General features: G+C 62.3%; 1 protein-coding gene across 1 annotated transcript in view; it reads right to left on the bottom strand.

Moving 5' to 3' along the window:
- Positions 1 to 2277: 2277 nt before the first annotated feature.
- Positions 2278 to 17432, bottom strand: part of FIBCD1 (fibrinogen C domain containing 1) — a gene marked incomplete at both ends in the record, with an annotated part of 30070 nt that continues 14915 nt past the window's right edge. The window contains 3 exons of the mRNA XM_080820678.1: positions 2278 to 2537; positions 2988 to 3167; positions 6974 to 7070. Of these exons, the coding sequence (XP_080676804.1) occupies positions 2278 to 2537; positions 2988 to 3167; positions 6974 to 7070 (537 nt within the window). The remainder of the gene's footprint in view (positions 2538 to 2987; positions 3168 to 6973; positions 7071 to 17432) is intronic.

Raw genomic sequence — 17432 nt, forward strand, 5'->3', positions numbered from 1 at the left:
TGTGCCCTTTAGGAAGTGGGGTGTGCTGGCCTTGGCTGTCCCCACCAGAGGGCTCTGTGCCCAAGCAGCCAGCGTTGGATCTGGCCCAGGTCCCATGGCGGTGCCACTCCTGGGCTGGGCGTGGGGCTGGTGCTTTCGGGTAGGAAGGAACAGGTGTCCGCATGTCGGCCGGATGCTCCTGGAAGCCACCCTCGGCCTCCCTCCCGCCCGGCCCAAGCCCCGGCATGTCTGTTCTGCAGCCAAGCCCTGGCAGGAGCGCCCCGAGCTTCCTGGCGCACACGCACATCTGTGAATCCATTTACATCACGCTCACCAGGAGTTTGTTTGATGACAGATCAGAAAACGCCTGACACTTTCCAAACAGTGGTTGGCACCGCGAGGCTGGCAGCGGAAGCCGGCTCTAGCCTGGGGCTGGTGGGGGAGAAGGGGGCTCCCTGGGATGAGGAGTTGGGGTCCCACCCGGCCTCTGCACTATGGCTGGGGGCCCCAGCAGCTTGGGTGGGCTGGCTCCCCTTCTAGAGGACAGAGAAGGGGGCTGGCAGGGGCCCTTCCCTTCATCTCATGAGCCCCCCCACATTGCCCCGACCACCCCTGCAGCTGGGCTGCTCCCCCAGCACGGGTCACACCGGGCTGCGCCGCCTGTCTCTTGGCCGCGTCTGTTTCAAGTACGGTGCCCACAGGGCAGGGACTCGGTGTCGTCCGGCACCCGGGCAGGCCTTGGCCCACAGCAGATGTCCAGCCAAACTTGGCTGAATGCCATGACCAGGCGGAGCTCCAGGGGACGGGCCGGCTGGTACAGCGGGTCAGCCACACTCCGACCCCTCCGGCTGCCCCTGGCTGACTCTGACTCGTGAATCCCGCAGCACAGACTCTGGTGGGAGGGGGAGAGGTGAGCCCCACGCTTCCCTATTTGCCCGTGTTCACCTGCCTCCAGGCGTCCTACAAGGAGACAGCTCTGCCCTCCCGTCCGAGGGGGGCCCCTGGTGCAGCCCACCCCTGGGCAGCTGGGCTCCCAGAACCTCTCAAACGGCCCACCAAAACCCCCAGGTGGGAGCTTGGAAGAACAGCCCCGTGCTTGGTTCTGATGGCGAGGGCCGCAGCACTATCCATCGGGGGGGTTAGGGCTGCTCTTTTTGGCTGCCGACCTCAGGACCCGCAGTTGGGTGGGTGGAATGTCGGGGGGTGGGATGACAGGACGTTGGGAAGATTCGATGGAAGGGTGTGTCCAGTGTCTGGCGGTGCCTCAGTCCCCCTGTTTGCCCCGTGAGTCCCTCCCTTGCCCCTGACCTGAGGTGGCAGCACCCATAGTCACCAGTAGGGGGCGGCCTCCCCACTGAGACAGCGGTCTCTGGGCTGACCAGGAAAGAGCCCCCAGACCCCTCCTGGTCCAGCATCCCCCTTGCAGGCCTGATGCCAGGAGACCCTAAGACCCTGGAGTCCCTGGGAATTGGGGACTATGGGGGGCGGGGGGTTCAAGCCCCACAGCAGCCCAGGAAATAGACGTCCTGACTGGCCAGGCCGGGAGGGAGCAGGACCTGCCCCAGCCTCCCACAGGCAAGAGGACAGGGTGGGGTGGGGCTCGGGCAGCCCCGGGAAGGCAGGAGGCTGGGCACAGCAGCCCAAGGGACTGAGGACCTCCCAGGCCCGCGGGTAGAAGGTGGGGGGAAGCCCTGGGGAACTGGCCCTGGCCCCCTCGGGCTAGGAGTCCCCAGAGACAGCTGTGCCCCAGCCTGGCCTGCGGGAATGGAGGGATATGGCTGCCAGCCCCACACCCCAGGCAGTGCTCGCCACCACCACTCCCCACGGGCCTTAGGGAGAGGTGGGAACCCCGGCACCGCGGAAGTGAAGGGGGGGCCGGGAGGGCCGGGAGGGCAGAGAAGGCCGGCCTCGGACCTGACTCAGAAAGATGCAAACAGTCCCTTTGTCCTCTAAAAGGGCTGCAGGGGTGCCACCTGCCCCTTCTCTGTGCGCCCCCCCAAGCACCAGGGGTTTGGACCAGCCAAGTAGAGGGGCTGCCGGAGTGCTTGGCGGCTGCCGGCCGAGGGAAGTCAGGACTCTTACCCCAGGGGCCAAAGTGTGGGCAGGCAAGTTTTGGGCTGTCAAGTGGGCCCTGCCCCAGGTCAGCAGAGGTCAACTGGGGGGTGGGGACAGGGCAAAGGTGAGGTGCAGCCCCCCCAATGCGAGAGCCGTTCAGAGGAGAGGCAGGGTGGGGTCGGGCCGGGGATGAGGGGGGAGCGGGCAGGGGTGGCGCGGGTGGCGGGCGGGCGCCGCGCCCATCTAGCGGTCCTCACGGACCGGCCGGATCTTCATCTCCGAGAACTTGAGCGAGTACTGCCAGCCCGTCCAGGAGGACCACTCGATGCCGTCGGCGTAGGAGGCGTGTGCGCCGCGCAGGTACTGCCCGTTGAGGTTGGACGTGTGGCAGTTGCGGTACCACCAGGCGCCGCGGTAGAAGGCGGCGCAGTTGTTCTCTGAGTGGTCGCTGTCGCGGTCCTTGGTGGTGAACCTCATGCCGCCGTGCTTCAGGAGGGAGTCCCCTGCACGGGGCGCACACATGCAGACGTGTATCCCGGGGACGCCCGGACATGCGGACCCTCACCCGGGCACGTGCACACACGTCTGTCCCGACACACCCACGGTGCCTGTGCGGCTCGCATGTCCCCACAGGGCCACCTTGAGGGTCCACGGGCTATCCCTGGGTCCCGGCGGTCTCTGTCCCCCCTCCCCCTCTTTCATACACTCCCTGTCCTGGCCATGCCTCCCCTTGAGAAGAGAAACCCAGCCTAGAGGGGTGCGGCCACCCTACTTGAGAGGTCCAGCAGAACCCAAGCCCCAGCCGTCCGGACTCCGGCTCGGGGCTCACTTTGCTCATCTGCAGAATGGGTGAACGACTCGGGTCCTGCCGTTTCATGCTGTTGGGGTGAGGGCCAGGCGGGACTTGAAGGAGGAGGCCGGAAGTACCAGACCCCTGCGGTCTGGGATCCTACCTGCCGTGCCCGAGTAGTCGGCCACAGTGAGCGGGTACCCGTCTTCCTCGGGGTCCACGGAGAACAAGCCCACGCCAAAGCTCCCGTAGCGGGCGTAGGCTGTGCTGTTGTCGAAGTCCTCCAGGTCCACGTGGAGCTCATAGGTGGCCTGCGTGGTCAGGGCGTGGATCCGCCTGAGCCCTGGAGTAGGGGGAGAATGGCTGAAGTTGGGGGGCTTCCAAGGGGACCCCCACAGAGGGAACTGAGGAGACCCAAGAGCCCAGCTCACGCGGCTGGCGACAGGAAGGTTTGCGCCGTCAGCCCCGGGCTGCGTCCCTCCTCCGGCCAGCCTGTGTTCGGCAGGAAACTGAGGACTCACCATTTCTCTGTTTGCTTTAAGTCATTTCCAAATGTTTGAGTGGAAGGTTAGTAGAAAGACGGCAGGAGTCAGAAGGAACCTGGAAAATCTGGGTTGAGTTGAGGGTGACAGCACCCCTTACCCTCGCCCCCACTCTAGGCTCTGGCCAGAAGGGATCTGGTGCTTGTATGCACTTCCCTGAACCTGGCCTCTGAGTCTTTGCACATGCTGTTCCCTCTGCCCGGGACACTCTTCCCTACTCATCCCGCTTAGGTTCTGTTCGTGTTCAGGTCTCAGCTCAGGAAGGCTGCCTGGCCTCCTGCCTGGATTGAGGACCTCTGCCCACCGGGAGCTCCCCCTCTCGGTGTTTCTCATTCTGTGTCCCCACTGCCTAGTTCCTTGTCTGCCTCCCCCCCGCCCCCCGCCCCCCGCCACACACACACAGCGTGGAAGCTCACGACTAACTCCCAGCATCTGAGTGCAGCTCGGTACACAGTAGGCACTCAATAAATGCTGGCTTAGCGGCTGAGCAGCGGAAGGCGGGGTCTGAGTCTCCTGCTGGCTCCAGGGCCTGGCCCCCGCGCCCCATCGTCCCTCGCCCTCCCTCCCTCCCTCTCTCACACACTCACGTTCAAGGTGCTTCCCTGCCAGTTTGATTACCTCTTGATTAGGAGGGCGTTTAATTAAAATTACAAGTTATCAGCATCTAGTGACATTTCATCAGCCTCTCCCTCCTGAGCTCCAGACACCCCGCAGGAGGGTCAGGGTATAGTGCAAGCTAAGGGGGCGAGAAGACCGTGCGGCCCCTTCCCCACCCAGCCCAGAGGGAAGCCTCGGGCCCATGGTCCAGTGGCAGCGCTAAGGAGAGCCGCCCTGAGCAGAGTTAACCGCCTTGTCCGAGGCAGACCCCGCCCAGCCTGTCCCTGCAGCATCCCCAACCCCCGCCCTGGTCCTCTTTTCAGGACCCCTCTGGGACCGGGATTTGAGAGCAGAGGATCTCATCCCCCTGCCTCTCTCTGCTCCTCCCTGGGCTCCCCCTCTGGGGGCGCCAGCGCGCACCCCAGCTTGGGCACCTGTGCCACTGGCCTTCCGGGGCCGAGGTGAGGGCCACGAGGGCTTCACATGCTGTAAAGGGCAGGCCGTGGACAACGATGACAACTGCCCACCCGCTGGACGGCCCTCGCAAATGCCAGCCACCGTTGCGAGCGCTTCACGCGGCTTAATGAATCCAGTGGAATTAGAATGAGTCCAATTTAATTAAAGAATCCCTGTACAGCTCTTAGAACAGGGCCTGGCCCACTGCACACATTATCCAGGTGTTTGCTGCTGCTGTCGTGATCAACGAGGCAGGGGCCCTGTTATCGCTGCCCGATGGGTGAGCCTGGGACACAGGGAGGTTAAGGGACAGGCCCGGGTCGCACAGCTGGGGAGTGGCAGAGCTGGGATTTCAACGCAGGCAGACCTGCCTGGACTCCTTGCTCTCACTCAGTCCTTGTCCAGGACAAATAATCCGCTCCAGGGAGAGGGCAAGAGGGACACCAGCCCAGCAGGAACGCTGGAAGATTCCAGATTCCTTTCCCCCACTGAGTGGTTGCTGGTGCCCAAGGGCTCACCATTAGCACACCGTTCCTCCGGGCAAAGCCGTGCTCCTCCCTGTGCCCAGGAGGGGCCCCTGGCAGGGTGCCCTGAAGGAGGGGCAGGGTGGGGCCCTGAGGGTCCTCTGCCGTCTTCACCCTTCTTCCCACAAAGGCTACCTCCCTCCCTCGCTCTCCCTCTCTCTTCACTTCTTGTGTCTCTCCAACCCCCTTGCTTCGCTGGGCTCCTGGATGGGGAGCTGAGATCGGACCCCATCACCATCAGAGTTGGAGGGAGAGGGAGCTGGTGGGTTAAAATGGAGAGGAACAATACTTAGACCCCCAAACCTCACACCCTCCCCCCTCGACAAACTCCCAGATGGATTAAAGATCTGAACCTAACACAAACACTCAAAAACATTAAAAAAATAAAAAGGAGACATCTTTGTAAAACTGGGAGGGCAAACCCAGAGGACATGAAGGAAAGGACTGGCAAGCATCGGCTACATAAAATTTTAAACGTCTAGGAAATAAGCAATAATTTTACAAAAAAAAAAAAAGAGAGAGAGAGAGAGAGACTGAAAGACAAATGACCAGAAGTAAATACATATCATGGGCACCTGACAAAGAATCAATAACCTTAATATATAAAGAGCTCCCATAACTCAATAGGAAAAGACAAAACACTAGATGGGAAGGTGAGAGGGGAGCATGGGAAGGCAGAGGGAGGGAACAGCCAGGGGAGTTAAGGGCTGAGTTGACATTCTCCTCAGGGCTCCCTGTCTGCCGGGAGCTAATCAAGGCCCCGCTTAAATGCTTCTTCCCGCACCTTCCGTGGCCGCTGATAGATTTCAATTAAGATGCGGTGAGTGGCGGAGTCACCAACACTGGTCCAAGGAGGTGGGTGGTGATGCGGAAACAGGGCCCCCACCTGGCCACCCTCTCCCCATCTGACACACCCACCCAGGTGGGGGGCCGGGGAAGGGTCTTCCCACCCAGAAGCTCCTCTCCCGCAGCCCCTCCCCTGCCCCTGCTCTCACTCGTGCAGTTCAGGGTCTAGTTTAAAGCTTGTGAATCCTGCCCAGGCTCCCTCCATCCCAAGACTCACACACACACCACTCGTTCTGGGCCTCGCTTTGCTCCCCCATAAAAGGGGAGGACAACGCAGGCCCATCCACCGTCTTAGGGTAGGTGCGAGGTGTCAGGGTCGAAGTCTACAGAATGGGCTTGGCATGCAGGAGATGCCTGCTAGAGACTCGGGGTAATAAAGTTCTGTAGCTGGTCCCTGCCTGGTAATGGGACACGGGGGGGCCAGGACAGAGAGGGTCCTGGCCTCGTGGGTCCCAGGGTCGGGGAGAAGGACATTAGGCCAATGACACTGTAGATCACCACCCAGGTACCTCTGGCCAGGGGGTAAGTGGTCACGGACCTGGTCCTACCCCTGGGACGGACCCTGTCTTTCCCCAGAAGTTCCCCTGAAACTCCTACAGGCCTAGGACCTTTCTGACCCCCACCTGGGAGCCCAGCCTTCCAGACGGTGCTCCCCACCACCTACAGGCCTCACACCCTCATTCCCACCTCCTCTCCCTCCTGCCTCAGCCCTGCAGGCGAGCGCTTCCAGATGCCCAATGGGGCCCTGTGCTGTGAGGTGGATGAGCCCATTAACATGGCGTGTGTCCAAGGCTATGGGTTTTACTTTGTTTTATAAAGTGTATTTATTTACGTCCTCTCTACACCCAACCTGAGGCTCGAACTCAGGACCCCGAGATCAAGAGTCCCACACTGCTCCGACTGAGCCAGCCAGGTGCCCCAATTTTAATGTGTTAAAAATATCAATGGGGTGACTGCCAACGGGGGCACAGGGCTTCTTTTTGGGGTGGAAAAGATGTTCTGGAATTAGGTAAGGGCGAGGGTCACAAAACTGTGAATATACTAAAAACCCTTGAATCGTGCTTTAAAACGGTGAACGCTATAGACATACTAAAAAAACCCCGACCAGGTGGGGAAGGCGCGTTCCCTCGGGCTGGGGTGCACGGACACACAGCAGCCCGCGTTGCAGGTGTCACGGCTCTCACCTAGCCAGTGCTCCCCCGTGAGCTTGCCGAAGCCGTCCCGGTACGCTTCCCAGCCTCGGAAGAAGTTCACAGAGCCGTCCTCCCGGCGCTGGAACACCTGTGAAGGATGGAGAGCTGGTGTCCACCACCCCAGGACCCCCAACCCCAACAACACGTGTCCCCTGCCCCACTCACTCCCTTCGGCCGCCTGCCCGCTTGGGGAGGTCAGGGGCCTCAGCGGAGCAGGGACTCAAGGACCTCATGATGGCCCCAGGCAGGACTGACTAAATGCCCCCAAAACGTCCCCCCAGGAAGGAATCACGGTGGACGGGGACGGAGTAAACGCGGCTTCCAGGCCCACCTCCGCTGCCTCTCTGTGGGACCCGGGACTGGTCCCACCCCGGCTTCGGCCTCACTTTCCCTACAGGCCAAAAAAGAAGGGTGGGGAAGGGCCCTAACACCTCTCCCCGGGGTCGAAACAAAACTGGGCAAAAATCCATTCTCGAGTTTTGAAGAACCAAGAACACGCGCGCGCCCAGGCCCGGCCTCCGGAGCTCCGTCTCGAGAAACGATCCTGTTGGAGTCGCGCACAGCCTCCCCGGAGAGGAGGCCCCGGCGGGGGGGACCCGTGGGGGCCTGGGGGACCAGAGCCCCAGCCACTTCCAGGGGTGGGCACAGGAGTCCACAGACCCGCAGGGATCTGACTCCGGTACCCACGAGCAGCCGCGCTGCCTCTGTAACTCATGTTAATAACATCCTCGAGCTGGGAGTCAGGAATCCCATCGGTTAAATTGCTTTGAAATAAGTGCCACGCTGGGCCAGGCCCGAGCTGCCGCGAGTGTTTACAGGATCCGCTGACAGTCCTGTTCCCGGCTGCCCCCTTCCAGCTCGTTCTGTGTAACAAGCCTTTTCCTTGCTCATTTGCCGAGGCAGCACCGGCGCCCCCACCCGCCCCCTCCATCTGCGCCCACGAGCCGGGCGGTAGAGATCGGGCTGCGAGCTGCCGCTTCCCTGACTAAGCAGCCTGATTTCAGTCGCCCGGAACCGCCCCGGAGCGTCCTCCGCCGGGAGCTTGGCCTCCTGCTCGGCACGGGTCCCCGGGGGGCCCCGATCGGTCACAGCCTTTGCTCGGCTGTGACGTCAGGGAGTGGCCGGCCTCCCGTCCTTCTTGTCTCACATTGCAGACCCGGCCGGGCCCCGACGGGTGCAAGTGCTCCGAAGGGACTGGCTGGGGAAGGAAATTCGATCGGGCTCCGAGAGATCTGAGAGGTGCTGGGCCGAGGTATTGACGGCCCGATTGGGACCCTGAGCACGTGCCCTTTGAAAGGCTTAATCCTGGCAGAAGCGCAGGCGCTCCCCGGAGAAGTCTCGAGAAGGCAGCAGGCAGCAGGAGCCTGTTTCTGCCGGAGGGGGAGAGAGGCGGGGGCCGGGTGGGGGTGACAGTCAGGACCTGGGCCCTGCCGCGTAGAGGGCCGGCCACTAGTCCACCTCTCTGTCCTTGGGGAGGCACAGCGGCACCTCCCCCATGGGCCCTGGCGGTCCACTGAGAAGACACTTCGGGCCAGGCACACAGCTGGTGCTCAGCCCATGCTGGCTGCAGGAGAACCACAGCACCGAGCCCCAGGCCAGGCCGGGGGTCTCCCCCCGACCCCTCCCCATCAGCCCCTGTCCCGGGAACACCCTGCTCGTCCTTCCAGACTCAGGCCTTATGCACATCCCCCCTGAGCCGTCCGGGAGCCCACCAGGTGCCTCCATCATCCATTCCGACGCGCCAGAGACCATCTCCCTCAGGGCAGAGGGACACAGGGGACCCCCCACCCAGATGGGAAGCAGGACCGCTGTACGACGCGGGGACAGCGGGTACACCCCACACGGCCGGCTGCTGGAGGGGAGTCCGGGGTGGGCCTGGAGGGGGCGGCAGGGTCCTGACCACAAGTGTGGCCGTGTGGCCTGGGGACCTCACTCCTCCCCTCTGGGCCTCATTTGTCCTCACTCACTAATAAGCCAGGCCTGCCCCCCCCCAGGGCCCCAGGGAGGGGTAAAGGGCAGGACCCTGGTCCTGTTATCGCCGCCGTCGTGTTTTTCCTGTCACTGCTGTTACGAAGTAGAATGGGTGGGGGGAGTCTGCTGGGCTTTCGGGCACAGGCAGGGTGTAAGCCCTGGAAAATGAGACAGATGGACAGAGTGCCCAAGGTGGGCTGGTGTTCACAGCTGGCCATGGCTGAGGCCGGGGCCGAGTCCCTCTCACTGAGTCCCTCTCACGTTCTTACTCACGGAATCCTTACCCCAACCCTGTTCTCCACCCCCTCATCCTCAGAGTAGACAGAAGCTCGGACACCGGCCAGAACTCCGGGGGGCAGTGAGCATGGGGTGGGTGGTCAGACCCACCCCTCACGCCCGCAGCCGAAGGCCAGGCTGGACACCAGCAGGCCAATGTCCTCCCCACAACGTCACTCTCATTTGCCACTGACCAGCCCTAGGAGGTGCCTCCTTATCCCCCCGCCAGGACTTTCAAGCCGACCTCTGACTTCTCTCCGCCCCTCTCTGCCCCTGCCAGGAACAGGCCGGGGCCGGCTGGGGCTCAGCCTGGGTGCGTGATCAGCGGGTGAGAGCTCAGGCTTGGGGGACCGCCTGGCCCTCCCTGCCTCTGTCTCGCCCCGGGGACAGTACGCTTCAAGCAACCACGAGGGGAGACGCTCCCAATGAGATGGTTTGAGTCTACACCCGCTTAGAAGCCACCACGACTGTGTGCCCACGTGAGCGCGTTCACCCGTGACCCGTGAGCCACCCTGGGAACAGCCCAGACACCTCCACGAAGACGCTTTGCAGAAGTGGCACTTGGACTTGACCACTAGGACCCCGGGAGAGGCAGGTGACATCATGACACACACACTCCCCGATGTTCGTATCGGAGACAAAAGCTTCCTGCACTGACACTTGCCCTTTGGGACGTGGCACTCTGGATGCTGCCGGCCTTTGCCGTGGGCCTTCCTGACTCCTGGGCTGAGTGACAGCGGGAGCCGGCCTGGCCAGGATCTCAGGCGAGGTACCCGGGCCCCCCCTTAAGCCAGTCCCTGCTCAGCGTGGCCCACAGGGTCCGAGGACCCTCGAAGCCACAGACCGGCTGCCGGTTCTCCAATGTTTGCAGGAGTCGGCTCTCTCTGACTCAGAGGCCCAGGCTGGGCCACAGCTGGACCTCAGGGACGCTGGCTGGACGGATGTCACCAAGCAGAGGGCCTTCAATTACAGAGCAAGGATCAGCCAGACAGGAAGACGGAAGAGGGAGCAAGCAAAGGACGGAGGGAGCCACTTCCCGGCCATCTGTCCCAAAAGAACATGAATCCTACTTAGGCCAAAAAAATAAGGGGGGTGGGCAGAAAAAGGTAGGGAAACAAAAGAATGCCTTTTCAGGCTAAAATCTTCACGGGTCCAGCTCTCGGGCGTCTCCCTTGGGTTTCAGCAGCAAAGTGACCGAGGCAGGATGCCAGCCACCGGCCGGCCGCTCAAGCAGGTGGCACGTAGGAAGACAGACAGAGCGTGTTTTCTTGATGAGGCTTCTCAAAAGCCAGTGCCTGTCGCCCGGCGTGTCTTCCAAGTACTGCTTGGGGGCTCTGCCAAAGGAGGGCTGGGCCCACATGGTCCCGCAGATGGTGCCGGGTGGTTCCAAAGGAAGGAGAGGCTGCATTTGGGGTGGTGGCAAGCTGGGGGGGGGCGTGTAGCAGAGTGGCCGATGGTCCTGCGTTTGTCAGCTGGGCTCCAGGGGCCTGTCTTGTGCTCCACGGGTCACATCTCTGCCAGGATCCCCTCCTCGGTTGGGCCCTGTCGGACTGGCTCCTTGTCTGCTGTGGGGCTAAGAGCCAGAGTCACATCCTGGACGCCTGGCTCCGTGGTCTCCCCAGCCCAGAGGGCTTTGTGCTCCTGCTTGGTGCATGAGCAGGCCAGGTGGGCGAGGTGGTGTGACCACTGCAGAGCGGGGACACCCTCAGTGCTGAGGGGGCGTGCCTTGCGCCCCCAGTCCTGCAAGCCCGCTCGGCCCTCAGCACAGCTGAGCTGGGCCAGCCCCGGGAAGTGCCCTCGGTTGGCACCTGGGAGACCAAGTTCCATGGGGATCCCACCAACAGGCCATGTGTCCTCCCGAGTCTGGGCTTCTCTTTTCTGGAAAATGAAAAGCTTGCTGCTCCAGGCCCCGTGTGCCGAGCCTGGGCTCCCAGGGTGACTCAGGCCCTCAGAAAGCTCACAGCCTCGGGAGAGGAGGACACAGAAGCCAGCAGTCATGGGGCTGGGCACCTCCTAACCTGGCATGCTTCTTCCGTCCCTATGCCTGTTCTCTCACCTATCAAACTGGGGTCATACGAGCTCCTACCCACAAAGACTCGGTCGTGGTTACCAGCGCTGGTGGATACACATTAGTCCAAAATGGTGACAACTGCTGGTACATTTGCTGGGAGCTCAGAGGAGGTTGGGGCTTCTGCTGGGGCGGGCTCCAGGAGGGCTGCCTGGAGTAGGAGACAATCAGCTGAACTGCTTATTGAGCAGGGCCTTGGCAGGTGGTCAGAGAGGCCAAGAGATGGGCGCTGGGTGGGTCCAAACCCTATGAGATGAGGAAGGGGTGTCTCTTGCCTCTTTTCAAGGATCCCCAGGAGGCAGCATCTGGGACTTCCCTATACTCTGATGAAGCTGCTGACGAAATCCCTTGCAGGCAGATCTTGTGGGTTGTACAGCTTTGGGGTCCACCAGCCCCCCAGACCTCCTGGGCAGGCGAGTCTGGGTCGGGCAGGAGCAGGGCATTGAGGCCGAGGCGGATTCTTGTTTCTAAGGAACAAAGAACTTGGACGTGCCATGTAGTCCTTCAAAGGCGGCTGCTGCCGAGGCTCTGCCCACTTTCCCGGGCGGCCGTGGCTCCTCGAATCCTTTCTGGGCGCCTCTGGGCCGTGCCCCCAGGGTGCTCCCCGGGCTTGGTGGCAGGAGCACAGGTACAGAAGGCCCCGCAGTCCGAATCTCGGCTCTGCCTCTCGCGGGCCGTGTGACCTCAGACGAGTCATGGATCCCCTTCCAAGCCTCAGTTTCCCTCTCTGTAAAGAGGAGCCAGCAGCAGTCCCCTCGCTACCCCTGCAGGGCTGCAGGGGAAACACGCCGTGAAGAAGAAAAAGCGTAAACAGGGCGCACATAGTAGGTCTAACCAACGTCCCCTCCGTCTCCTTCAGAACCAGCTGCCAAGCCCAGAAGGAAGCGGTCCTCCTCCTTGTTTTTGACTGAAAATGGTACCCCCGGGCTTGGCGCCCCGCCATGCTTCCCGGCTTGGCAGTCGGTGCCTGCCGGCTCCTGGCAAACGGTGCTCGGAGCTGCCATTTGTCAGATGCTGAGCTCCCGGGCTGAGTCCCGCGTGTGTTACCCTGTTTTACGTTAAAAGTTTACAAAATCCAAACTGCTCCGGGCGGAGGCAAGCTCTCTCTGAGCACACCGGTCGAGGGGACACGGGGCTGGCCATCATGCTCATGCGCGAGGGCGTGTAGCCCTAAGGACTCCCCAGGGCAGCGGGGAGCCGGTGCCGAGCCGGGCTGCGGCTCGGCTCGGGGACACCATGGCCCGCTGATGTCTGCAGCAAGGACAGGCTGAAGCCTCCGCCCGTGTAGGGAGGAGGGTCCCACAGCCCGGCTGTCCGGCCTCCCCAGCTGGGCGGCCTGGGAAGCTTTTCATCTCTCCCTGAGCCTGATCCCACTGCCAGGCTGGTGGTGGCTCCTTTGATGTTTTGCAAGCGAGGGAGGGATTTTCCTCCCTGCCTGGGGAGCCAGGTGGGGAGGGGACCGTTTCTCTCACAGCGAAGCCAATTAGCAGCATATCTGAGCCGCTGACCTCGCGACAGTAACGCGCGCCTGGCGGAGCGTGTGGCCACCGTGCAGAACGGGGTGTGGGCCGCTCAGCTCGCGGTGCTGGGAGCAGGCGACGGGCGCCGTGGATGCCAGTGGGGGCGCAGAGCCAGATCGATCCCACGGCGGGTTCCTGCCGCGGAGATGCTGACCTGGACCTGATTTCCGTGACCCCAGGGGTGATTATGCAAAGGCGAGGGAGGGGACCCGCAATCAGGCCTGGTGACAGCAGTGCTGGGGGGGCAGATGTCGGAGGGGGCAAGGCTGTGCCTCGGGGCAGAGAGGCAGGGAAGTTGGGTGGGGGCCGGTCTTCCTCCTCTGACCCCACACCTTCCCCTGCAAGGCGTCCGCACAAGCCACGAGGGCCGCGCTGGCGGCTGGAATGAGGAAGGGGGCGCCCCAAGAGGGGAAGTGACCTTCCAGTCTCTCGCGGCCCGCTGGGAGGTGCGGCTCCACCCCACGCATCGCCTTCTGAATGAGGAAATCTGCTTCTGTTTTGACGAGACTTGCCTTTAAACACCTGCTTGTGAAGATCCTACAGGAGGTTCCTCTGTTCGCAGGGAATCCCAAGGCTCAGCCTGGACCCCTGGACCCCTGGACCCCTGGACCCCGGCTCCCCGCTCCCCGCTCACCGGGGAAGAGCCCGCGGAGGCTTCTGCTCTCCCCCCCACACGGACGGTGCTCTGTTGGCCTCCCTGAGCGGGTGAAAAAGTGAGGCTCAGTGAGGTGAACGGTCCTTGCTAAGTGCCCGTGGTCACGTGTGTGACGAGGGACGGCAGGTGGACAGGAAACCATTAGGTCCCACCTGTACAGAGAAGGAGCTTGGCGGCCGGGCCCCGGTGGTCAGAGAGGCTTCCCAAAGGAGGCCCCTCACCCCGAGTCACAGGTCAGCAGGACGGGGTCCTTCCTTCCTGCCTCCCTCCTCCTTCTCTGGGGCAGGGGTCGGGGTGAGTGCCCGTGTCAAGTTCAGGAGTGACCTTGACAATCGGCACCACCCCGTGTGGCCCGGATCGCTGTGGGCTTTGGGGCGGGTGGAGAGAAGGCAGCAATTCAGCCAAGGCCGGTGGCCACATCAGCCAAAAGGCCACCTTGAGGTGTGTGCCCACCGGCCTCGGGGGCCTCCCCACCCAAGGAACCACACGTGGCCTCTTTCCCACCCCGCAGTTCCCGCTCACCGCAGCCACAGTCCAGGGCCCGCAGAATTCACGCACCCCGAACGACTCCCCGACAGCCGCCGCGCCCTTGGCCCCACGTCTCTGGGTCACTCCCCACTTGGGGAAGTCCTGAGGGCAACAGGAGCCTGGTCAGCCCTCGGGACAAAGCCCGTCTTCTCACGTGCCCGCAACCGCACCCAACCCAGCCCCTGGCCGCCTCCCTCCTCTCGCCCCCGCCCCCTTGAGCTCCGAACACCAGCAGACAGAGCCCACACGGGCCCAGACCCAACGCTACCCTGTCCCCGCAGACCTCTGTCTGTCTGTTCCCTTCGCCTGGAACCCTGTTCTCGCCTCGTCCCCCAGTGCTTGGACCTCCCTGTCCAGAAGCTTCCCTGCGCTGCCCCAGGCTGGGTTAGGGGCTCTCCTCTGGGCTCCGCCGCCCCCACCCCAGCCCTACAGCCCTCACACAGGTCAGTTCCTCCACCAGCTCCCCACCAGGCCCAGGCGCTTTGCTCTTGGACCCCCCGGCCTGCGGTTGGTGCTCGGCGGTTGAAGAGCTCAGGGTCGCCGTGTGACGGCCGGCGCCACAGACACGCGCGAGGGCCTGTGGTCTTTAAGCCGTGAAGCGCCTACAGGTGCCCAGCCTTGCCCGGTCCGGTCTCACCGGGAAGCAGGCCCTGGCCGCCTCGTCCAGCCCCAGATGCCCTGGCCGCCAGGGAGAGCCATCCAGCGTCGGCACGCGGGGCCTGGCAGCTCAGACACGGGGCCTAACGAGGATGGATGGTACCAGGGTTCGGAGAAGCAGCCATGGGCTCCTTCCCAAACAACAACTGAGTTTCTGAGAGATTCCGTGTGGCAGGGAGGTGATCCTGACGGATGCCCAGAGGTATCTGGGCAAAGATTGCTTTTGATGGAAGCCCAAATGGATATTAACGTCTATCGGCCTCGAAATCACTTCTCAGCCGACAGCGGCCTTCCTTCCGCGGCCCCTGATCCAGGTGTCTGAGCGGGAGGGCAGGGGGGTGGGGTGGGGGGGGCCGATGTTCCTCATCGGCTCCCCGGTAATGGGCCCTGAAGCCCTGGCCCTGGGTATTACCCGCCTCCCGGCCCAAATCCTGATGCATTTCCGGGGAGACGGGCTTCGGGAGATGCGAGGCCTGGGCTGGCACCTGGGTCTTTCATTAAGCCTGTCCTAACCCTTAACTCTGATTTCTGGGCTTTGGCTCCTACGTTGGCGCGGCTCTGCCTGCCGAGGGGCTCCCAGAGGCAAACGCTGTAACTCAGATGTTCTGAGTTAGGAAAACAAAAGAGCTCTTCGCCCCCAGACTGGACGCAGTACACTTAAGTGCTCTCTGGAGCTTGAAGACATGTCTGCACGTTTGTCTGTCCCTGGGCCTTTGGGGGATTCTCAGCTGCCGACTCTGCCCTACGAATGCACTCGCTCCCCCCCAACCCACACCGCCCACCTGCCTCACTCCGGCCTCCCCTGCCTCTCCCCCTTACTCAGGAAAGCCGACCGCTCTCAAAACCGATGCGGGCTGCCCACACCTCCATATCCCACCATGCCTTCCCCCGGAGAAGGTTCCCTCTGCCCTCTGCCTGGCCATCAGTGCACCAAAACTCGCTACCACGCTCCTTGGTGAGAAACGGAGGGGTAATGCCAACCTCTCCTCATGCCCCAGGAGCGAAGCGCAGAGACCTGGGGGGCTGACTAGGCTCCAGCCTACCCGATACCCTGCTTCAGGCCCCCATGACTGTCCCCTGCACGACGGTGGGTGCCCTCTTGGCAAAGAGCTCAGTAAAAGGGGTCATGCACATCCTGGTCCCGTTGGACGGCCAGGGCCTTGCATAGGGCGTGGCCCATTGTCCTAAACAGTGATCGCGCCACCGATGGGCCTGTACCGAATGCCCCACAAGCGTTTGCCAGAAGCCTTGGTCAACCTGGCCATCCTTCCCCATCTTCTGAGATTTGGGGAGGGTCGCAGGCCTGTGGCCCAGGCCCCACCCATCAGCACAGCCACCGGCCCAACGGCTGGGGAAGTAAAGAGGCGAGGACACAAGGGATCTCTTTCAAAGCAACCGCAGACTACAGCCCGGGCCCGCACCCATCTTGGGGGTGCCTGTGCCCAAGGGTAGCTGTGCCCCGGGGGCCCAATGCCAGCAGCCCTGGGGCAGTGGGGTTCCCACCATGTCACCCCTGGCCAGATCGGGGGGCTCCGTTCCTGGCGGCATGGCCCTGAGCTAGTTTCTTGGGCCTCCCAGCCTCCCTCCAGGACGTTTCCTTTTCTGCTTAAATCAGAGATTTTCTGTTGCTTGCAGTTAAGATCTCACAGTGAGGCTGAGGAAACTGAGGCTCAGAGGAGTTAAGTAACTTCCCCAAGATCAAACAGCAGGACTGGGAGCCACCCCGACGTCTGTCTGCGGATGTTGGAGCCCAAGCTTCCCGCTGCACTGGCAAAACCTCGATCACAGGCCTGTCCGAAGCATGAGCCAGTGGCCTCCTCCTCTCCCCTCTCCCCGCTCTGCTCCAGGATGCACGGTCAGGTTACAGATCCTGAAGCCACCTTAAGCCATCTTCCTCTCTCCGGCACCCTCAGTAGCTCCCCAGTGCCCGCCCCAACCCCACAGCCTGGGACACTGACGCCGGTCTCCGATCTCACTTCTTCACGCACCATCCACCCCAGGTGACTCCGTTCCCTGAAGAGCCTACGTGCTTCCTGCGTCCCAGACCCTGGTTAGGTTGGTCCCTCTGCCTGGAGTACCTTCTCTGTCCTTCCCCCTTACTGCTCTCACCCACCTGTTACAGCTTATCTGCAAAGCCCCCCTTGTCCAGGAAGCTGGCACAGAGCCTCCCCTACCTCTGCTTACCGTGACCTCTTCCGCCCAAAAACCTCACAGACTCCAAGTTCTCCAGGAGGACTGCGGTAGGGACTTCCCTATCTCTGTGCAGCCCCGGGACACAGTAGGTGCTCAAGACTGTTTGCCCATTTATGAAACCAAATTTGAAGCCAGGAACCCTTAAAGTGTCAGTTGTACGAGCCCCGCTTTCCATTGTCACTGGGCATCCCAACCATGGCCAACTTGGGGAGGCTGAGCAGCTTTCAGGGTGGAGGTAGATGTCCAGGGACAGTGGTATAGGTTGTTCACTGCTCCAGGGCACTCGGCCAAGCCCAGTGTCGCAGGGGGCCAAAAGGAAAGGACAGGCATTTTTAATTTACATTAAGTCACCCAACAGCCAGTGGCAGCCCCACTGAAGCCTGGGCCCAGGGCTGAGCTTCAGGTGAGGGCTGGAAGGCCGCTGATTCGAGGGGGCGGGACAGCAAGCTCACTTCATCTCCCAGCTCTAGAATGGGGGTCAGCAAACCACAGCCCACAGAAGGACTCCTGCCTGCTGCCTGTTTTTTAAATGGCTTGTGAGCCAAGAATGGTCGGGAACGTTTTTAAAGTTTTTTTAAAAAG

Source organism: Martes martes, assembly GCF_963455335.1.
Source record: "Martes martes genome assembly, chromosome: 12".
NCBI classification, from domain to species: domain Eukaryota; kingdom Metazoa; phylum Chordata; class Mammalia; order Carnivora; family Mustelidae; genus Martes; species Martes martes.